The 13,053-nt window shown below is 43.3% G+C and overlaps 1 protein-coding gene and 5 non-coding genes across 6 annotated transcripts; 4 read left to right on the top strand and 2 right to left on the bottom strand.

The window, feature by feature from the left end:
- Window positions 1–1,128: 1,128 nt before the first annotated feature.
- On the bottom strand, window positions 1,129–1,199 carry Trnag-gcc (transfer RNA glycine (anticodon GCC)). The gene has a single exon. It is a non-coding gene; the product is annotated as a tRNA-Gly (tRNA).
- Window positions 1,200–1,528: 329 nt separating this feature from the next.
- On the top strand, window positions 1,529–1,656 carry LOC136441027 (U5 spliceosomal RNA). Its single transcript, XR_010756748.1, has one exon. It is a non-coding gene; the product is annotated as a U5 spliceosomal RNA (small nuclear RNA).
- A 259-nt stretch (window positions 1,657–1,915) lies between these two features.
- On the bottom strand, window positions 1,916–13,047 carry LOC136439615 (leukocyte receptor cluster member 9-like). The gene is made up of 7 exons (XM_066435062.1): window positions 12,860–13,047; window positions 12,241–12,312; window positions 10,415–10,546; window positions 8,524–8,643; window positions 7,774–8,163; window positions 5,428–5,543; window positions 1,916–3,775 (listed from the first exon to the last, which is right to left on the bottom strand). The coding sequence occupies exons 1-7, from the start codon at window positions 12,942–12,944 to the stop codon at window positions 2,861–2,863; spliced, it is 1,830 nt and encodes a 609-aa protein (XP_066291159.1). The 5' UTR covers window positions 12,945–13,047; the 3' UTR covers window positions 1,916–2,860.
- On the top strand, window positions 7,512–7,582 carry Trnag-gcc (transfer RNA glycine (anticodon GCC)). Its single transcript has one exon. It is a non-coding gene; the product is annotated as a tRNA-Gly (tRNA).
- Window positions 9,524–9,594, top strand: Trnag-gcc (transfer RNA glycine (anticodon GCC)). Its single transcript has one exon. It is a non-coding gene; the product is annotated as a tRNA-Gly (tRNA).
- On the top strand, window positions 12,664–12,735 carry Trnae-uuc (transfer RNA glutamic acid (anticodon UUC)). The gene has a single exon. It is a non-coding gene; the product is annotated as a tRNA-Glu (tRNA).
- Window positions 13,048–13,053: the final 6 nt, after the last annotated feature.

Here is a 13,053-nt window from a genome sequence, read left to right as displayed (position 1 = left end):
ATGATCAAAAAGAAACCATTTTCCGGACTTCTGACCTTTCGACATCACCTAGTCACAATTTCACTACAACGCAAAACTTTCCGCTGTGCAGCAGCAGATATTTAGCTAGTTCATGGGTACTTCAGCACTTCCGGGTTCGGCGTCCGGCCGAGTAAATATCGAATTTTTCGTTACACACGTGGTGAATATCACATCTAAGACATTATATGACAACCCAGGTTCATACTCTACCTCCCATATTCTCGTCATTTTACGAAATGTCTATTTAAGGATCTTCTAGTCATTCTCCGCCGGCTGAGTCTGTGTAGCTTTATGGCGCTGCGTACTATTATTAAGGTCCGACATTCACCGTTGCACATGTACATGTAGATGGCAGATGTCTGGCTATATAGCGGTTGAATAGCGTATCTAACGCACGGTTTAGATGCCTGCTTAATTCTTTAACTCGCACATCCTTGCTGCGTTCCAAAATGTAATTTCAGACGTTTAGAGACCACATCGCAAAGCTATTCTGAAGTAATGTCTGTTATTGCTGTAGAAGTTCCAGTAATCCTGCAGTACTCACACTGAGCACTAGAGGGCGCAGCATAGCGGCCAACAACTGCCAGGCAATTCAACTGCCAAGCAACTGCCAAGCCTTCAACACCTCGGGGTAAAAATATGATTAGAAGATCCTTAAATCGACATTTTGTAAAGTGACGAGAATGTGGGAGCTAAGGTATAAACCTAGAATGCCGCATCGTGTCTTAGATCCGATATTCACCACTTGTGTAACGGAAAATCGACGGTTTTCTGCCAAAGTCGAACCCGGAAGTGCGCGAAGCATGAACCATAGCCCGGGGTATGCAGATTAGTTACAGAAGAAGCGTATTATAGAATTGGAGGTTTTTTGACATGGACTGTAGATTGTACTTGACTTTATTGCCTTCATGGCAAAGGGGGGCATTGTTTTTGGTGTGTCAATGTGTGTGTGTGTGTCAGTGTGTGTGTGTGTGTGTGTGTGTGTGTGTGCGCGTGTGTGTGTGTGTGTATGTGTGTGTGTGTGTGTGTGTGTGTGTGTGTGTGTGTGTGTGTGTGTGTGTGTGTGTGTGTGTGTGTGTGTGTGTGTGTGTGTAAAATCAAAATTACTGCATCGGCCGGGAATCGAACCCGGGCCTCCCGCGTGGCAGGCGAGAATTCTACCACTGAACCACCGATGCTTATGCTTCCATACTTGAAATGATAAAAAAAAATCAACGAAGGCATGAAGACGAAACGCTAGCGCCTTCAATCAATCAAAAATTCTGTCCATGTTCCACACCTGTGGAAGAAGGAACATTTTCAGATTAAAAGTGTCACATTCATCTTCCAGCTCGGACTGCAACCTTCAGTAAAAAGTGCGAGTAGGCCACGGAAACAATTTTCATAACGAGCAATTTGCTGCCTTTATGTCGTCTCCACTTTCGGGAGTGGACATTTTTGCCTCGCAATTCCGCCGCGCCAAAAAAGTGTTACTTTTTGATATTGTGAAAATGGCGACCAATTGTCGGTACTCTGGTTTCTCTTCAGTGCACTGTACAGAACAAGTCTTTGGTCTTTTACTAAAGATTTCTGTGGAGGGGAAATGTCAATACGTCTGTAGCTTAATTTGTCACTGCCCTGTCTCAAACTATGGTGTTGAATTTAGTCCTCGTCCCATTTAACTGTCCCAGCCGTCCTCTGGTATTTCATAGTATGATATTCATTCTTGTCGTAGTACGCAGAACCGAAATCCCGAGAAACTTGTTTGTCGTGTTGGAACGAAGTCTAGCTATCATGTACATGTCTACTTGAAATAGCCCTGCATCAAATAAAGAAGTAACATAAAACTTCATCTTCGATTGTTCTTGAAAAGACCAAGGAGGTTTGAAAAGACTGACACAGCTACTTCCTCCTCTCGCATTGACATTGTGTATATTCACCAATCTACTGAAAATACATAAAAATGTCGCAATATCCTGTTACAGTCGAACGTGACGATATCTTCACACATTTACAGTTTGACTTTACACAAAATCTACATTTTTTACATTAGTTTTTGTTATTCGTCTGTGAAACAAGTAATTCCATTGGGGTGGCCTTATCATGATTATCATATGTAATAAACAGTTCAATATAGTGGATGAAAAATCTTACAAAAATTTTTGAAATCAGAAAGTTCTACTTTAAAAATACCTTTTATCGATATCGCAGTTGGATAAATATCTTTCCATTTTAATTCACATGAGTGAAAAATAGAGAATTTGAGACTACGGTCAAATCTGTACAAGTGACCACCTAAACATAAGGACCACCTAACCAATGTGATCACTTTTTGTTGGTCCCTTTGAAGATTTTTCCACATTGACACGATCACTAAGAATCCTGTCTGTAGTGACCACCTGTCCACATAGACCAGATTCTGTCCCTAAGTGGTCCTCTTGGTTATTCGTGACTGTGTATTCTCCAAGCAGAGGTTTCGGTCGATTAGGAGTGTCCGGGATTTTTTACTTCTGTCTCCCTTCAGGAGTCCCGGACACTCCTACCCTTAGATCTTAGATCCTCCCGCAACTTTGGTGCATAGGTCAACTTGGCTACGGATACTTCTCCTCCAAAGGTTGCGGTCTTGTGCCGCTACTGCCATTTCCTCCAGTGAATGTAATCCCAGCTTCATCCCGTAGTTTTGCAGTGTTCGCCTGAGAGTGACCTTAGGCCGTCCTCTCGGACGAGTGTCCTAGCCTACTCGACCGAAACCTCTGCTTGGAGAATACTTGTACGTGTGTGTACATTTCAACATTCGGGTGCAAATCAATTCTCTTCATTACAAATTGACAAACAGATTGCCTTTTTTTCATTACAAAGTCTAGTTTTCTTCAAAAAGCGGGACGGAAGCTGCGCACTGGTAGAACCCGTCGTGCCTTGTGGAGCCCATGGGACAGAGGTGCAGCTCCTCTACAGCCTGCGCGCCGAAATCTCGGGCCGCGAACCGGTCATACAGCGCCGGGTCTACGCCCTCCGCGCCCAGAGCACCGCACGCCACCATCTCCTTGCACATGGAGCGGGACAGGTTCAGCAAGGTGAGGTGGGGGGTGTAGTCGTCGTGGCTCCCCGCCATGTTCAGCCCCGCGTCCCTCAGTCGTGACGTCACGCGAGCGGCCAGCGCGCGGAAAGACGGGTTGTCCTCGGGAGCGGCGAAGAGCACGCGGTTGTTGAAAGTTTCGACTCCGCGGAACTTGAGGACGAGAGTGGGCGGCAGCAGGCGGGCGGACTCCCGCTTGAGGTCCCGCATGACCCGCCTGGCCGCGTCCAGCTCTGTCTGGCTGTTGAGCCGCAAGGTGCACAGCGTGACGTGGAGTTTCTCCACTGGAGCTAAGGCAGCGTCCAAGACAGGCGAACGCTCGAAAATGCACGTCTGAAACTCCTTCGCGACGCTTAGAATGTCCGGGTCTGTTATGCGGACGGCGACGAAAAAGTTTGGTCTGTCAAATGAGGTCTGTTTTGACTTCCTTGGCGTGTTCTTGTTCGCATCTTTAAGCTTTTGGAGACGCTGTCCTTTCCAAGGAGTCGTCACCGTCTGAGTTGGGACGACGTCTTCGTCATCTGAGCTGTTTTCTTCGTCTTCTTGTGGTCCCTCCTCCACAGCCTGCGCGCCTTCCTCCTTGTCTTGGACCGTCAAACTTTCATCTTCCTTCTTGTACCTCTGTAACACGTCATGGATGGTGACGTCACTTCCGGTAGACCCGAACACGTTATCCAGTCGCTCGTTTTTGTCCCAGACCTGTAAATACATCAAAGACGATAAGAGAGTTAAAATCATCTTTATTGTACTTAGAACAGACATACAATACGCAAGATGAATATTTAGAAACACCTAGGACAGCCCCTTGTCTGGGTTAGGACACCCAGGGGGCGCAAGGTAAAAAGTAAATCGTGTGCGTCGGACTGTCAACTGCAGATAAAAAAATTCTCTGAATATATGATTGATATAGGCAAACTGCATACAAACGTATGGCACTGGTTGACAATTGCACTGTTCCGTATACGTTACTGTACTATTAACATGAGAACAATCCCGTGGGTTTTTCCCAGCGATAAGTAGACTCGGTTGAAACCAAGTATACCAACGCCATCTTGACAGCTAGCCGTTCGCCTGTCATTGACATATTATGCAATTATCATTACCTGGATGCCTAACCTAATGATTATTACATGTACCTGGATGTATCACCTTCATCGACGTATTCTCTTCCAAGATTAGCATTTAAGGTGCAGGGAGTAAAGATAGACCACGCTAACAATCGAGGTGTTTAAGCCCCCTCTCACTGGACCCGCAGCACGCTGGCGACGGCGCTGCGGCCGATTGAATTGACAAAGTAATCAACGAATTTCATCGACAAAAAACGAATCTTTTTAAGCTTTGCGCGTTTTGTTGTCTTTTGGTCATACTTGTACGTTTTGAATGATATTCCCATTGTAAAGTCAAGGGTAACACAAATCCAGTTTAGGACGCAGCGACGCCGCCAGCGTGCCGCGGGTCCAGTGAGAGGTGGGCTTAACAGTTGGAGCAACGACAGAAGCTGACTGAACAAGAACATCATGTAGGGATCCAAGGCTGTTTCTTTAAACGGAGGAGTTGAACCGATAAAGAAGAGCAATGCTAGAAAAGAGAACTAAATCAGTTGCAAGTACAGGCGTAAAAGACACAGACTGAGCCGGGCACAACGACTAGTCTAGCCGGCTAGCGCTTGTAGAAATCGTTCACAGTCATTAAACTTAAATTTCTCAGTCATTAAACTATTGCATTCCGACAACGGTGACTTTCGAATGATAAATAACATAACATAACATAACATAATATAACATAACATAACATAACATAACATAACATAACATAACATAACATAACATAACATAACATAACATAACATATAGAGATAGAATTACAAAGGAGTGGGACAAGTACACAGGGCAAGTGCTCAGAATGCCCGTGGAACGACATGCTAAAACAGCGCTGCACTGACAACCTGGCAAAGGGAAAAGAAAGCGGGAAAGACCAATTAAAACCGTAGCATGGCGACAAATGCTACAGAATGGCCCCCGGGATGAGACCAGACGTCCTGGCCCAAAACCGTACCGGATGAATAAAGCTTGCCGCCCGATGTGCCACTAGGCACGGGCGCTCTACGCTAAATTCGGAGGGCCGGTTACGTAATGCGCTAAATTCAGAAAGCCTCCTTACGCTCTACGCTAAATTCAGAAAGCCCCCCCCCCCCTACACTCTACGCTAAATTATGGAGTGGTCGGCAACGCTCTACGTAAAATTAAAACGGCCGATTACGCTCTACGTAAAAGGGGCATGCATGCCCTCATCTACGTCTAAGTCAAGTAAAGTAAAGTTTCGGGTAGTTCAGACCAGTAGAATAGACCCACCTTCTCCTCGTGGTACTTGAAGTACTGGATGCGGTGCTGTGGGATGGCCAGGTCGTCTATCTCGGCATCGCTCAGGTCACCCCAGGTGAAGTCGTCGAACGGTCTCTCCTGAACACCTGTGCACAAACAATCGTATAGTAAATAATGTTAGCCACACATATATCTATATCACAGTAACAAAACGTTTTTAGGTATACATGTCCTTTTTGCTTGTTTTCGTGTGGGGGGGGGGGGGAGGTCGGACTTTCGTTTCAACTAGGTATTTGTTCATTTACCATTCTGGCAGTCACAAGTTTTAGTGTCTTGTCAAATATTCTATTTTCTACAATGTACAAATCACGGCGAGAATATACGTTGTGTACAACTTGAGTCCGCCGCCACTTTGTCTTCGTCCATTTCTTTGTATGTTAGATGTTTCTTTGAATGAAAAAAAGAACGGTAAAGCGTGTGCATAAAAAGGGATGCACTGGGGTGGCAACTTGTCATATGCTGTATGTCGAATGGCCCATCGAGTATTTCATCTCAGTCTTTGTTTTTGCGTTTCGGCGCATGCGCGCCGGAACGCATTGTCCTGGCTTTTACCTTGCAGGCAGGAACCAGGGAAGCTTGGTTCAACACTGTGTCGCACACAATAAGACCTTATATGGCAATACGTTCTCAAATCCTTGTATAGCCGTTGCCTTATATGGCAAGAGAGCACGAAAAGGCAGGCAGGCTAGATTTGCATGTGACACAGGACGGCGACCGCATGTAACTGCTACAACTGTTCGGAAATATCATTGCATTGTGGTTTCGGACTTTGATATCCTGAAAAATGACCATATTACATCTATTCCACAAGATTGCAGAAGAAAAAAAATGATTTCGTCAAGAAAACGACCAAAAATCGGCATAAATGATACCATATAGTGAGGTTATAGCATTACGTCCAGAGTAACTAGTTACATACCGCAGCTTGGCCGATCTGGCAACGCGAAGCACTTCGGACCCAGAAGATCCGGGTTCGTGTCCGTGCATGGATTTTTTTTTTCTTTTTAGATATTGAATATCAAAAATATATATTGATATTATATTAATCTATCAATATCATATTTATGAATATCATTTTTTTTCATTAATAAATAAAGAAATATTTTATATTTGTTATTTTTAAATATTCATTTAATATATACAAGGCCTTTGTCTTATGAACAGGACTTCATAGATTCCAAACCCGGCATTCGAATTTTTCTGTTCATTGTAATGGAAAATACCGTGCAGTGGCTCCTATGCGCGGTAAGATGATTCTTGCAAAACACTCGCCACTAAACTTCTATCCCCGATGTAAACAGAGGCTCTTGATGTTGTTTGCAAAACAGCGATTCTTTGTTACACTTACAGTAGCAAATGCTCCATTGTTCAGTATCGACTTCATTCAGACAACACGGACGTGGAAAGTGGCGCCCCTCGGCACAAAACTATGGGAATTTTCCTGAATTTTAGCAAAATTACCCAGGAAAATAAGGAAGAAATGTTGTAAATGCGGAAACCAGAATAATACGGATGAGGTAGCTGTTGATTTGTTTGACATTTGGTAGTCATTTTAGATAGAACCTTAGCTGTTATGAACTTCTATTTCACTTAATTACCATAGTGCTGATGATTCAATGGTGCTTTTTCAAATTTTTTGTTTTATTGCGTGCCATGTACATAATTACATTGATAGCTTTTATAATGAGCCTATTATACATTTTACAAATAAGTACAAGTTGCAGGCCAAGACCAGCTTTTTCAAAAGCACTTAAGTTAAGTGACGTAACTCCAAAATTGCTTTCCCCAATCTGCCTTTCTCTATTAAAACAGTACTCATTTCCCAAAATGACAATTTTTCTTATAGACTGAACAGCCCTTGAGTGACTTCCTCTGGCAGATTTTACTTCAAGTAAAGGGAAAAGACAATTCACACTTATAAACGTAGCCGAAACGCCAGCTTTTTTTAAAAGCTCTTGTTTCTATTAAGGGTACTTGGTCTGATGAAAGCTCCACTATTTCAACTTTTGAGTTAATTTTTCTTTAATAAAAAGAGTTTGGTTACTCAAACAGAAGCATCGGTGGTTCAGTGGTAGAATTCTCGCCTGCCACGCGGGAGGCCCGGGTTCGATTCCCGGCCAATGCAAACTTTTTTTTTTCTTTCAACAAACAAAAAATATTGGCAAACTAGCACACGCGCAGATTTTTACTAACTGTTTCCACCAGACCCCGATTTTTAAAAATAGAATTGAAATCATTCCAGTGTCAACCTTGAGGCAGCCTTGAAAGGAATTTGCTTCTTTAGGTTCTAAAAGCTGGTGTGATTGGATGTCTCACCTGTGAACCTGTCCAAGTAGCCAATCACAAAGTTCTTGCTGGGAAGGTCCTCATCCCATTGGATGCGGTTGATGACGTCGAGAGCCGTCCTCATTGGTGGCTTCTTCTTCCCTTTCCTCTCGCTCTCGCGAGACTCCGCTGGACTTTCCCTGTCCTGAAGTTTGATCTCTGAAACGCCCCTTGTCACCTTCGATGTCGCATCGGCCCGAGGATGCCTGTTGAAACAGTTGTCCCCAAACCGGCACTTTCCTTCAAGGAAAAACGTACAGACCGGTTTCGTGTCGTCCGGGGCCGACGTCTTCGTTTTCGTCGGTGACCTTGCAATGTCCTTGACATGGGAGGCCGCGAAGTCCTTGGCTTCGGTGATGAGGGTGTGAAGCATGGCCTCCCCTGGAAATAAATGACTCAATTTGTAGTCTCTACAGCAGGTTCTACGTGCATTTTGGGTCTTAAAATACACTTTTTGCTGATGATTTCTTTTTGTACTGGGTCGTTTTTGCATAAACGAAAAGAAGCCATCACTCAGCAAAAAATTTATTATAAGCCATAAAAGGCCCATAGAACCTGCTTCGGAATCTAAGAATGATAACCATTATACAAAATGCTATAAGCGCAATTCAATTAGGCTAACGATGGATCAAACAACGTCTCTATTATTTGCCAATTTTGCACCTGTTTGCAGCAGTTTCGCGATCTTAATGTTACGTGTTTTTTTTCTATTCTGAAGTTCACAATCTCTTTTACGCTTACCGACAGAAGCCTTTGCAACGCCCTCTAGGTGCGCCGCCAGTACTGCACGATCTGCGTCTGCCACGTTGCATGCTTCGGAACTGGAAACGTGGATAGTGGGCGCTTCCTTTGGGTAGCGTTCTGTAAGGTTGTATCATGAGAAAAGTTGTGTCATAATTAGAACAAGCTATTAAAGGAGTTGGCAGAGTACACATATCACTGTCACAAGTATGTAACATAAACACACAACCATTGTACATGTATGAAGAAATTAATGAAATGTGACCCACTCCCTCGGGTAAACTAGTAATCTAGGGCTGTTCGTGCAACTGCACGGCGGCCTCGTCACGGCACACATTTTTGGCCAAGCACACCGGGTCACCCCTTCTCTTCTCGATAAGTGTGTTGGGTTCTTTTACGTGCAGAGGTTTGACGTACATGTAGAATATAATAATTGTTATAATCACAGGGTAGAAACCTTTTAGTCAAATAATCTTAACAATAACATAATATTTGTCTAACCTTCATCAACATAATATTTGTTGTTCGTTAAACGTCCGACGGTCCCTGCAAAGCTACTGTGTTACGCCAAAGTGCGTTCACTTAAGTTGACATGTTGTGATGTTTACTTTGCTCATTTATCTACGCTTTGCCGTCAACTAAATAAACAAATAAACCAAATGTCCTTGAAATGACTAAATCCTCAAATTCAGGCTCTATATGTATGGATCCACGTCCGTTAAGAAACTGACATTAGCTTTTTCAGGTCAGGTGTTCAAAAATTGTGCACATCTCTGATAATTCATATCTATTTTGTTTGTCGTGTTTTAGTTGTTTAATTTACACGCTTTGGCAACTTTTAACTACTTATCGCAGAAAAAAAGAAAGAAATCCGAATTCGCGTTTAATTTGGCGCCAAAACTTTGCACCTAGCATACGTCACTGTGTGAAACAACATCTGTTTGGCGTTTAGCCATGCTTACGGGGAATTTAGTCAGCTGTTTCTCGCCCACAAACACAAGCATCGGTGGTTCAGTGGTAGAATTCTCGCCTGCCACGCGGGAGGCCCGGGTTCGATTCCCGGCCGATGCAAAAGTTATTTTACTTCTAATTTGCACTGTCGAATCAAACGTGACGATATGCTGACATGAAAGTTTTGAATGATTACAACACGAACATTTCTGCATTGACTGTTTCGGCAAAAATGTATCTGAGATTACAGAACATGATGGAGCATGATGACTTTCGTTATTCATTCTAGCCTCCGATGCAGGCTCCTCCCGGCTGTTTTCTAAGTTATTGTTTTTATATTATTACATTTCTAATTGCTGGCCGGCCAACGAGAAGAAAAAAATGTGATAGTAAAACTGGAACTTAGAAAATAAAAACACCCGGAAGGAGTCTGCAACGGAGGCTAATTCAGTCAAAGTTTTACCAAAGTCATTCTAGCAATTGCATAGATTTTGTAAACCGTCAGACGTTTCAGATACCACCCACTATCGATCACTATCTTCCATCAGTGACTGAGTGACTTGATTAACGTTTGTATTGTGTATCTTATTACCTGGATGTCCCTACTGCACTGCGCACGGTCTTGATGACCTTCTTTAAAACGTATAGGTACTTCAACAGCACATGCTATTTTGCAGCGCTCTCAGTCTTCCAACTTTAGAGTCATGGTCAAAGTGCATTTGCCACTTTTAATAGCTTTATACCTGGTCCGCCGCTCTCACTTTGATAGAACTTTGAATGAGACGATTTTTTTTTGACACTTTATATATCGGAAAAGAGTAGCTAGGGGTCGTTCCATGGGAATTTTTGAAATGATTAGAATCAACTTTATTATAATGAATAAAAATGATGATAAAGGTACAGAAAATATGACATTTGATATTCGACATGCGGAACAAACCTGTCAGCATGAACTGCAGTCCGATACCCTCTTGCCCAAGGGTCATTAAAACTTCTGTGCGATCCCCTCCCTCCACTCTCTGAACCTCGTCCCCATAGATGGCCTGTAAAACCTCCAGCTCTCCGGCCAGCTCTGCGGACGGGAGAAAACAAACTTTGGTTTATCCGATCTGGTTGGTCCGATAGTATGCGATGCGTAGTAAATGATTGTATAGAAGATGAAATACATTTTATCTTAGAATGCTCACTATACGCAGACATGCGCAGATCCTTTGTAAGTCCCATACAACTAGACAAGAAATATGCGCATCTTAGAAATAACGAGCTATTCACATGTATTATGTCATCTAAAAACTACGATATAAATGGAAAACTATGTGAATTTGTGTACAAATGTTTCAAGAAGAGAGAAGAGACTGTAGATTTAAATGGAATATATCACAATGTTCCTTTTCTTTTACTTTATGTTACCTAATGCATTTAGCCCATGATGGGCATGAATATGCAATAAAGTTCATTGTCATTGTCATTAAAGCGGGCGAACCTCAGACTGAGGACGAAACATGACGCTCTTTCGTTAGCTAATATGACGTCAGTATTAGTGCAATGCGGCTTCGCTACGGTCGCGTATTTTAGGCCAGGTCACCCTTACTCTCTTCGATAAGTTTAATAGTGTGTTGGGTTCTTTTACGGTGCAGATGTTTGACGCCCCAAAGCTCCCTTATACACGGGGCCGCCGGCTTTACGTCCCCCTCCGATAGGACGATGCGACTCTTTTCCAGCCGTGTCCAGGCCCGGGCCGCGAACTTGGGATGCTGGCTCCACGGAATACTAGTAGTCAGGATGCATGAACTACTTATTTCGTTTGTGAAAATATTGAAGATGAATACCATTTCCTTATGATATGTCCATCTTATAATGAAGAAAGGAAAAGACTGATGATTACATGTAAGAAGGAAATAACACTACCTGGAACAAGTAGAGAAATATTTAATGTACTTCTGTCATGTCCTGACTCTGTATCTGTCTACCTAGGCCAACTCATATATAATGCTATGCAAAAGAGAAGCCGTGCCATAACGTGAAATATATCACGCCATTATCTTATGTATCGAGTAATGATGTTAGGTTAGTGCACTAGTATAGATAGTCTGTAGTTGTTAATATTCCATGTTATTTGCCGTACATTGTACCTGATGCAATTGTTGTGCAATAAACTTGACTTGACTTTGTCAGCGTTTGAATAATCGATTGACTATGTGTTGACTAGAACAAAGTCCAAAGGTATGGCCACCTTCTCTTGGAAGCCGCATGTACAGATACGGGTGAATAAGAAAGTGCTTACAAATTCGAACACAGTCATAATTTGTACTCACGTGCGTTTTTGACTTTTGTGTCGAAAAGATAGCCTCTGACCAGGCCCCGCGGATGGATGGAAAATAGTAGAAACTGGCCAAATAGAGTGAACAGTATGCTAAGGGAGTCGGCTACGGATAGAGGGTCCAACATGCCGTCCGTGCTAGAGGTCACAAACTGTAACTTCTATAATGGACTACTCTGCCATGTTATCCGTCTATTTAGCCAATTTCTACGATTTTCCAGCGCCCTGTGGAGCCTGGTAGAGCTGAGGCTATATCTAAAGGACTCAGCATTTTGAACATGTTTCAATCAGGCTCTTTTCGTGTATTGTTCACGGCAGTATGTTCAAGAAAAGATATTCGCAAGGCCACAAAAATATTCACCTGCAAGTAGGCATCCGACAACGGGTGTTTCTATAGACTGAAATTTGGACCGAAGTTCGAACTTTTAGAACTTTTTGAAACTCACCTGAATTTTCTTGTTCGCACACGGCCCCCGCCATACTCGTTAGAATCAGCCGCTCTCTCCACTCCTGAAATGCTGTAACAAGTGAAACAGCGATGGGAATCCGGCCGTTTTTAAACCCTCGCGCTGAGTTGTCTTTTGCAACCTGTGATGCAACGCCGCATACGTCACGGAGCTATTAATAAATGTAGGTCGGTGACGTCACCTGACCGTCCAAATTACGCCCTAGAAATCTACCGTGTCTTGTGTAACAGCGCTTTAAATGTCTGAGCTTCAGCGTGAATAATTGAAATCTTCTCTGTTGTCGGCAGCAAAAATGTAGGGTTATAAAAGGCCCAAATGATTGTGAAAATGCTTACGAAGCTGGGTGCACCTGCTACGGTCCTTGTATAAGGACTCTTGTTGTCGCCCAGGACAACATCGGCATCCCATGTGGTCTAGTGGTTAGGATTTGTGGCTTTCACCCACACGGCCCGGGTTCGATTCCCGGCATGGGAAAGCATTATTTTTTTTTTTTTTTTCTACGAAACTAGAAAACAAGTAAGGAAATATTCTACCGTTTGTTGTTTTTAATAGACATCTGCACACTGTGTTTCGTTTCTACGGCAACCAGCATTCTTACCTTCGTTTCGGCAAACCTGGTTGACGTCGACTAGCAAAGAGCGAAGCGGGCAAATCAATAAAATGTTGAGCAGGAAATATCGCATTCCCCTTGCGTCCGAAAGGTGGGCAGATTGATGCCAGATGGGCGTCCAACGGAGGGGGTGTCGCCGCCGATCTGAACTATGTCACTTCCGCATGAGCACGGGACAGAAA

This window comes from Branchiostoma lanceolatum, chromosome 8 (genome assembly GCF_035083965.1).
Source record: "Branchiostoma lanceolatum isolate klBraLanc5 chromosome 8, klBraLanc5.hap2, whole genome shotgun sequence".
Lineage (NCBI taxonomy): Eukaryota > Metazoa > Chordata > Leptocardii > Amphioxiformes > Branchiostomatidae > Branchiostoma > Branchiostoma lanceolatum.
The sequence above is the reverse complement of the archived record's forward strand: the minus strand, read 5'-3'. Positions and strand labels throughout refer to the sequence as shown.